Source organism: Salmo salar, chromosome 16, assembly GCF_965601325.2.
Source record: "Salmo salar chromosome 16, fSalSal1, whole genome shotgun sequence".
In the NCBI taxonomy this organism is placed as follows: domain Eukaryota; kingdom Metazoa; phylum Chordata; class Actinopteri; order Salmoniformes; family Salmonidae; genus Salmo; species Salmo salar.
This window is the reverse complement of record NC_138306.1, coordinates 33,901,477-33,909,567: the sequence shown is the minus strand read 5'-3', so window position 1 is coordinate 33,909,567 and position 8,091 is coordinate 33,901,477. Positions and strand designations below refer to the sequence as shown.

Below are 8,091 nucleotides of genomic sequence, written 5' to 3'. Positions count from 1 at the left end.
CTTCAGTTATCGTCAACATGGTTTAACATTCGCTTTTCCCTTGTGCGGGGTACCTCCATGATAGGTAGAGAAAAATATAAAAAAGTTTATTTTCCCTATGAGTTTTATCTACAGCTGTGTTTATATTTTTATATTGTCCCGCAATCGTTCTCATAATCAATGCAATACTCCTTCTGTCGTTGACAAGTCTTACAATTTCTTGATCAATATAGCATTTCAGAACGTCCTCTCTTATCTCTCTTCATGCATGATCGATATCCCTAAGAAACATACTTTTGGGATCATCAGGCTTTCACATGAGGGTAAGAAACTTGCATTGCGCCTCTGCAGTGGTTCTTTGAATCCAGATGTTAGATTTCCGTCCTGTTATTATTCCTTCTTCATTGGCAATTCTTCACAGCGTCCAAAATCTAAGTAATGCTGATAAAATAATTGGTGGTCCGTGTAGGTTCTCCTCTCGAAGATTGGGGCGTCATCCGCTACGGTGTCTACTCGAGCCGAGTCCACCTGTAAAACACCTCCCGAGCTGGAAAACTATTCCGCCACCGTCACATCGTGGGGAGGCAGGCTCGAGCGCGACGATTGGAAATCTGGAGATACACTAATCTGTGATTGGGGCCCGGAGGGAGGAGTCTGCTGAAAAGGAGCGGGCGGGAGCATTGCGCGTCCGAGCCTATGTGTTTCAGCTCTAATATCTCACATATCAATAATTCAACGCGCAAGAAGAAGACCCCGCGCTATGTATTCAACTGCGCTTCAACTCGACAAGGGCCTCGTACCGCTCTCGACTGGTTATTCGATTACGGAGTGACAAGAAGGCGCGGGGAGGCTTGAGCCGAGAGGGGGGGGAAAAGTTAACAGCGGGAACGACTGGGTAAAGGGGGACTCTTCATTAAAAAAAATAAAAAAATAAACGGGTAAACCAAACCTGTCTTTGACCTTTTCCAATAATTAGAGAAACACACAAGAGGAGGTTTAATTCAAGAAGCGAAAAAGGATTTGGTCATTTTAATAGGCTGAATTTTGCGGAAGAGAAGAAGTACTATATTATCTATCGGAGAAATCAGAAAACTATCTCTTTCTTTGTGCGGGATACAGCAACGAAGTGCAGAGTGAAGTTGCCGTAATGTTGACGCTCCTACTGGGTGCAGTGTGGCTAGTGACTATAGTGAACGCTCAAAACGAGACGGAACCCATCGTACTCGAGGGGAAATGTCTGGTTGTTTGCGATTCCAACCCAACTTCGGATCCCACCGGGACCGCGCTCGGGATATCGGTGCGCTCCGGGAGCGCCAAAGTGGCTTTTTCCGCGGTGAGAAACACAAACCACGAGCCCTCGGAGATGAGTAACCGGACTATGGTCATCTACTTTGATCAGGTAACTTTCCCTGAACTGTCTGTCTGCTATATCATAATCTATGGCTACCTTGGTCATGGGGAGCGAGTGTCTGGAGGGGGTTTGTTGTAAATCTATAAAAAAGCTCACTGGCTATTATATTCGTGAGGTGGAGAATGGAGGCTCGCTGTTTTAGATATATATATATTAGATGTAGAGATAAAGACAGGTGAAAGTAGGCAGCCTTTGAATATTTAACTTCCTTTTGATGATATGAAATGAAGTCTGACATCTCTCCAAATGATGTAATACCTTGTCATGAGGGTGAAGTCTTAATCCATGCTACTCCATATCTCAAAAGGTTAATCGCCGACAAATGGCTATTCAATTAAATTAAATGTTTCTGCTTGGGCGGATTTTGATCTCACAAAATTAGTAATTTGAGCCTCAAAACTTCATCGATGGATTCATTCCAAAATTGATAATCTTGGTTTCTGTAATTGTTTTAATTTGAAACTAACAAAGTTATAGTCAAATGCCATTTGAGCTACAATATATCAGGCTGCATTGCGTGATTTCCTTTTAACTTTGTAATTGAAAGAAATTATAAAGCATTTATACTATGACAACGAAGAGTGTCTTTGATGTTAGTGTGTTTTTTTCCCTTTTCACATTATTTCTCTCTTCCCCAGATACTTGTAAACGTTGGTAAGAATTTCGACGAGGAAAGGAGCAATTTCATCGCCCCGCGCAAAGGGATTTACAATTTTAATTTCCACGTGGTGAAAGTGTATAATCGCCAAACGATCCAGGTCAGTCCACTGTAAGCCTATAAATAATGAATACTTTATTTAATATGTGTCTGTGGGTGGGTGTGTTGCGCGCGCGCGTGTGTGTGCGTCACGCACGCACACCCGCTGGTAGACCTCATAAAAGTTGAATACACTAATACATTCAAAAACGATTCCCCTAGAAATAAATTGTAGATTTGTGAGATGTCATTCCCCAGAGAAAATGGTAGTTTGCAGATGAAAGTCAGCCACTGCATCATAATTAATCGATAAGCGTATGGGGCCATTTTGGCGCAGGAACAGCCAGCTAGCCAGTACAGTAGCTGCGGGTGCGGTTTCTGGACCTTGGACAGCGGCAGCGTAGAACTCCCTCTGTCCTGCTGCGTGGCTTGGCGTCTGCATTTGACAGCAAGTGAAAAGTCTAAACAGGTCCAAATAGACCAAACCCAAACAGCTTCACATAAACATATACATATTTTGCCGCGCAAATCCATCGAGCAGCGACTCACAACTCATGTTTCCCAAGCAAGAAACACAAATGGAGAAGCCTAATCCTTTGATGCGTTAAATATGCGAATACACTTAATCAGATGTAACCCTCTTTAAATAACATTTAACACAGACAACGTGGCTTTTAAAACCAGCCCCTCTTAATTAGATTGCATATTTCACTAATTAAACCCTGGTTTAATTATGCAGTGAAATCCACAGGGCTACAGTATTACATTCTCATATTCATCTCATATTGGAAGCTAAATTCATTAATTGAAATCAAACCAGGCAAGCAAAATGAAAAGCCCTGTAAAACCATATTTGTCCATTATGTCATTGAGTCCAACTAACCATAAACAGAGGTACAAATTACAGGCACCTGACTCAAGCAACTAACTACAGTACACTAAAACATATTTCACTGTTCATTATTTTGTCACAAAATATATAATGACTTTAAGATAACAAATGTAGCATCCTCCATATATCTGTAAATCAAATAACAAAGAGGAGAGGATTCACAGCTCAGTTCAGCTCTGATACACTAGTCCAACAGCCACAAGTGCTGTGTTAAAAACTCACACTGTTTGATTGCCTTAGAGCAGTTTTTCATGTGGATACAGAGGGAGGGAATAAGGAGAGATGGAGGGAATAAGGAGAGAGAGAGAGAGAGAGAGAGAGAGTGAGAGAGAGAGAGAGGAGAGAGAGAGAGAGAGAGAGAGTAACAGTAACATAGATTTACATGGATTGGTTGAGATAGAGATGAAAAACGTTCCAGTATCTTTCTAGATGGATGTGGACACAGGAGTGTCTTACAACCCCAGTGTTTTGCTGTTGAAGGAGGAATACAGGCATTAACATCTTGAAACATCCATAAATATCTCACCTCCTCATAAGCATACACCATGGTCATTGAGTGTTACATATGAGCCTCAACTACAAAGTACTGAGCCTGGAAAAAATCTATTACCCAACTAATCAATGACTGTAGTTTAGTATGAGTCCCTAAACTACTGATGGAATTCCAGGATTTTGGGCACTGGCCAGAGGGGCAAGTAGACCACAGTTTTTACTAGCCTTGGTCCAAAATCTGTGCTAGTTGGGCTCATTTTCTACTAGCCCAGTCTGAAAGGTACTAGGCTCGTGCTTGCGGACTTTAGCGGGCTAGCTTCATTTCATTCATGTGAGAGTAGGCAAACAGCCATTCAAACTGACAGTGAGATATGAAGGCTACAGAACCTCACACTATACGGGATGGGGGCTCTTGAGACCATCCTCCACATGCATTAAAGGGAAATTTCACAATTGGTCAACTTCATATTAATAATCTCCAGCATCAACCCAACATCAACATCTGTGAAAATGGCACGTTTCTATGTTTTGTAGTAAAAAAACAGAAGAAGATAAGTGTTTCCATGACATCATCAACCAATTGGTAGGCAATGCCTACTCACAATTGGTCAAACTCACACCATGCACACCAATGTCATTGGAAACACTTATCTTCCTCAATCTTTTTTTACTACAAAACATAGAAACGCACCATTTTCACATATGTTGATGTTAGGGTGGTGCTGGAAATGATGAATATGAAGTAGAACTTTCCCTTTAAAAGAGAAGTGAATGTGTAGATTGCATAAGGTATTGAATCATGTGAGCACATGAATGTTTATTATGAGCCACCATAACCGCTGCAAAAATATGTGAATTTTTTAACAATCTTCTCCATGAGTCTCCCTCATGCAACTTTGAACAAGTAAAAAAAAAAACTTTTTTAAGTGCACCATACTTTTAAAGATTACTTCTCTCAAAAACATGACATTTCTAAATATATCTTTGCTGCCCACTGGCCAGTCATTGTGTCTCCCTTCACCGGGTAGAGAGAAAGTGGTCTGTTGTCACGTCACTGCTGTCCTCTGTCTGTTTGGACAGGAAATGATGTGTCATGAGAGGAGGATGTCTTCTTTTTCATTACAGCTAAGTGCTGCATTAAACTGTGGGCGGAAACCCACTCACCAAATATATATCTAAAGCTTCTCTCTCTGGGCTTAATTGGGTGCTTACGCGTTAATGAATTCAGCAGCTCAATGGAATGCTGACACCATGCACCAGCCATTATGCCATTTACACATTACACTGTAATTTGCAGTGGCTGGCGTGATTGAGTGGTGGTGTTTTTGGGGAAGGGGTGGTGATTATCAGACTCGGTGATCAGACTCACAGAGAACACTGAACACAGGGCTCAGTCAGGCGGTGAGTTGGTACACGTGGTCAGTGTTCCTCACCCTCTCACCCTTCTTCCTAGCCTCCCCCTCATTACTCTGCTGAGAACAGGACCATCCTTCCACTGTTCTGTCACTAGTTTATTAGTTCCATACATCACTGCCACAGAAGAGGGATTTCCCTCAGTTTGACCATCCAGCTGAACGAGGTTCCCTGTCCCCTACTCAGTGTGGGTGGGGATGGTGCTGGTGTTGGGGTGAGGGTGGGGCTGGGTGGGAGCTGAGTGAGTCTCCCCTGGGCCCTGGCTGGGTGGGAGTGATGTATGTAGAGGCTTGGGCTTCCTCCAGTCCACCTCCCTGCTCACTGTGGACTCATTTAGCACACTGAACAGACGCTGCTCTGTCCTGCCTCTCTTAGATGACATCTCTCTCGCTCTATCTCTCTCTAAAACCTAGCACCTCTTAATCTTTCAGGCCTAAGATGAGTGTTTTGATCTCTTTTATGCACTCATGCATGATTTAGATGGTGTCTATTTGAGTGTTAAGGGCATGTATCAGTCAATGGGTGTTTTTACTCTTTACTCTTAAACACAAGGAGGGTGAACTGTGCATGAGTCTGAATGAGTGAAATTATGTAATGTTCATGTCTGTGTCCTCTGTGTTCTAGTATTGCCTGTAGGGTGTGTGTGTGTGTGTGTGTGTGTGTGTGTGTGTGTGTGTGTGTGTGTGTGTGTGTGTGTGTGTGTGTGTGTGTGTGTGTGTGTGTGTGTGTGTGTGTGTGTGTGTGTGTGTGTGTGTGTGTGTGTGTGTGTGTGTGTGTGGAGCTGCGGGTGTATTTAACCATCTGTAACTGTAGTACATGTCCTCTCCTGTAGGTAAGCCTGATGCATAATGGATGGCCTGTGATCTCGGCCTTCGCTGGGGACCAGGATGTGACTCGTGAGGCTGCCAGTAACGGAGTGCTGATCCAAATGGAGAAGGGGGACCGAGCCTATCTCAAACTGGAGAGAGGAAACCTCATGGGGGGCTGGAAGTACTCCACGTTCTCTGGGTTCCTGGTCTTCCCCATGTAGAAGACAAGGAGACTGGAGGGACTAATGCTTCTGAGCTCGGCTGCTTGGGAGACTGGAGACAGAGAGAGAGAGATGATGAAAGATATAGAAAGAGGGAGAGGAGGAGAGAAAAAGATATGGGAGAGGAAGTTAAAGAGATGAGTAGGGTATAATTAGTTGGGCAGGCTCTCCAACACACTCACTCACTCCGCTGCCTGACTACAGCTCTGGACAGCCAAAACTTTTTTATCCTCAGAAATACTATCATTTAAAAACGTTAAAGAGAGTAAAACCTAGAGGCCAAGTCCACCCATTCCCCCGCATCATCTCTTTCTGCATCTGCTTTGAGGAATGTGTCTGTATTACCTACAGTGTCAAAGAGCTGCATCAACCATGTTTCCACATTCTGTATGGCCATCCCCATCCATTTTCTGTGACTCCATTTTTTTTTTTTTTTTTTATGTCTGTGTACAGTCTGACAATACATTTTCTACATCCCATCCACTTCTAATGTCATTTCCAGTCCAGACAGATACAGTACTGTACCATCACGTCCTCCTCACTCCCCACCCCATTTCTTCATGTTTATTGATCCCCTGTTCAATAATCCTTCTGTCCTTTACTCCTCTCCTGCTCTTTTATCCTCCCCTCTGCTGCTCCTCTTTCTAGCCTTCTCCACCCAGTAAGGATTGGTTTGTCATGATTGCTTTGTCATGATTGGAGGATTGCTGAAACTCTAAAGACTCCTGCTGTATACTGGATACATATAAAATCTGAAAGTTTCTATATGATATAATATGTGATTAACAGAATCTGGTTGAATATCTGTGTTTCTGTATTTTAATGTTAAAACTTAGTGATTGTGTGTGGATTATGAGGCTGCCCTTAACTACTGATGCTTCTTGTTCTTGTTTCGGTCGAAATGTGGCTAAACTGAAACTATACCAGAAAAACTATAAAGGAATTTTATTCTGATTATTAACTGTAAAATACATGTGAATATTTAGAAGAGAGAAATCCTCCCTTTTATTTACCAATCAATCAATCAATTTATCTATTGTTTTTTATTTGCTTTTATCCAATAAAATATATGTGGTACTTTTATTTTTCTTAAACCTAATCCGAAACTCTCATTGCGATTAATTTGCTGAAACCTAGTTGGCATAACATCCATGACCGTCTCTCTATCCATCTCCCCATCTTCCAATGAATTCCAAAAAGTTGGCTGGAGTAAGTGATGATCAAGATGTAATGTGTGTGCATTTGTGTGCGTGTGCTTGAGAGCCAAAGATCCACGTTGATGTTCTTTATGTGTGTATGGCGGTGTGTGTTGTTCCCATTGACGTTGTGCTACCTGCCTGGCCCAAGATCCGTTGTAGAGAGAGAGATTCAGTCTGGTGATTGGGGGCTTCCACCACTCTTCTCTTACTGCTGCTCACTCTCAAGACTTTAATGAGCTCCTGGGGGGAAATGAGTGAGGGTATAATAAGCTCTACTGCTTATACAAAGATCATGTTGTGTTCATTTCTCCCATTTTCTCTTCTGCTCTCTTCATTCCCCTTTTCTCACACTTTCTACTTCCTAATGATAAACATTTAAAGAGAAGGGAATGGAATCTTGACCGTGTGATTTGTTTTATGTCTTAATGATTACGTAATCTTGTTAATCTAGGTAGTTATGGGTAACCTTTTGGTGTGACCTTTTAAAAAAATCTGTTTATCACCTATTAGTTTATGAATTTAGCTTGTGCGTACAGGGCTTTTGTTGCTGTGCGGTCAATCCAAGGTCTACTTCCTCTAACATAATTTGATTGAGGGAGATGGACTGAAATGTAATTGTCTACAGCATGTCACAGCCTAGCAAGCAGGGTGGTGGGGAGACAGCCAGGCTGGCACCCACCCTACCTCACCCCTCTGCCCTCCCTTATCCTTTATCTCAATGTCAGGGAAACAGCTGACAGGGAAAATGAGGCCCATGTATGGAAATGTACCCAGATTTCTTGCTGGCCTCCACACTTTTCACGTAGTAATCTCATATCAGAAGACAGGGGCAATGGAAGAAGAGTTTCCGCCCTGCTTCATACACCCTATTCACCCCATGACACTTACCCCCTCTCACCATGATCCAGTTCACCCTTTTGCTTTCATATGTTTCACACGTGTATGTATAGGCCTACCGTATGTGCTGTGCATTGTCAA

At 42.6% G+C, this 8,091-nt stretch overlaps 1 protein-coding gene across 1 annotated transcript; it reads left to right on the top strand.

Annotated features, from left to right (window-relative positions):
- Window positions 1-557: 557 nt before the first annotated feature.
- Window positions 558-7,013, top strand: LOC106573707 (cerebellin-1). Its single transcript, XM_014149001.3, has 3 exons — window positions 558-1,378; window positions 2,029-2,148; window positions 5,717-7,013. Exons 1-3 carry the CDS (start codon window positions 1,127-1,129, stop codon window positions 5,912-5,914), a joined length of 570 nt encoding a protein of 189 aa, XP_014004476.1. The 5' UTR covers window positions 558-1,126; the 3' UTR covers window positions 5,915-7,013.
- Window positions 7,014-8,091: the final 1,078 nt, after the last annotated feature.

Excerpts from the sequence above, each read along its gene's own strand:
- LOC106573707 (XM_014149001.3), top strand. The coding sequence starts at position 1,127 with ATGTTGACGCTCCTACTGGGTGCAGTGTGGCTAGTGACTATAGTGAAC. Across the intron at positions 1,379-2,028 it reads TGGTCATCTACTTTGATCAG|ATACTTGTAAACGTTGGTAA; the intron begins GTAACTTTCCCT and ends TCTCTTCCCCAG. Across the intron at positions 2,149-5,716 it reads ATAATCGCCAAACGATCCAG|GTAAGCCTGATGCATAATGG; the intron begins GTCAGTCCACTG and ends CCTCTCCTGTAG.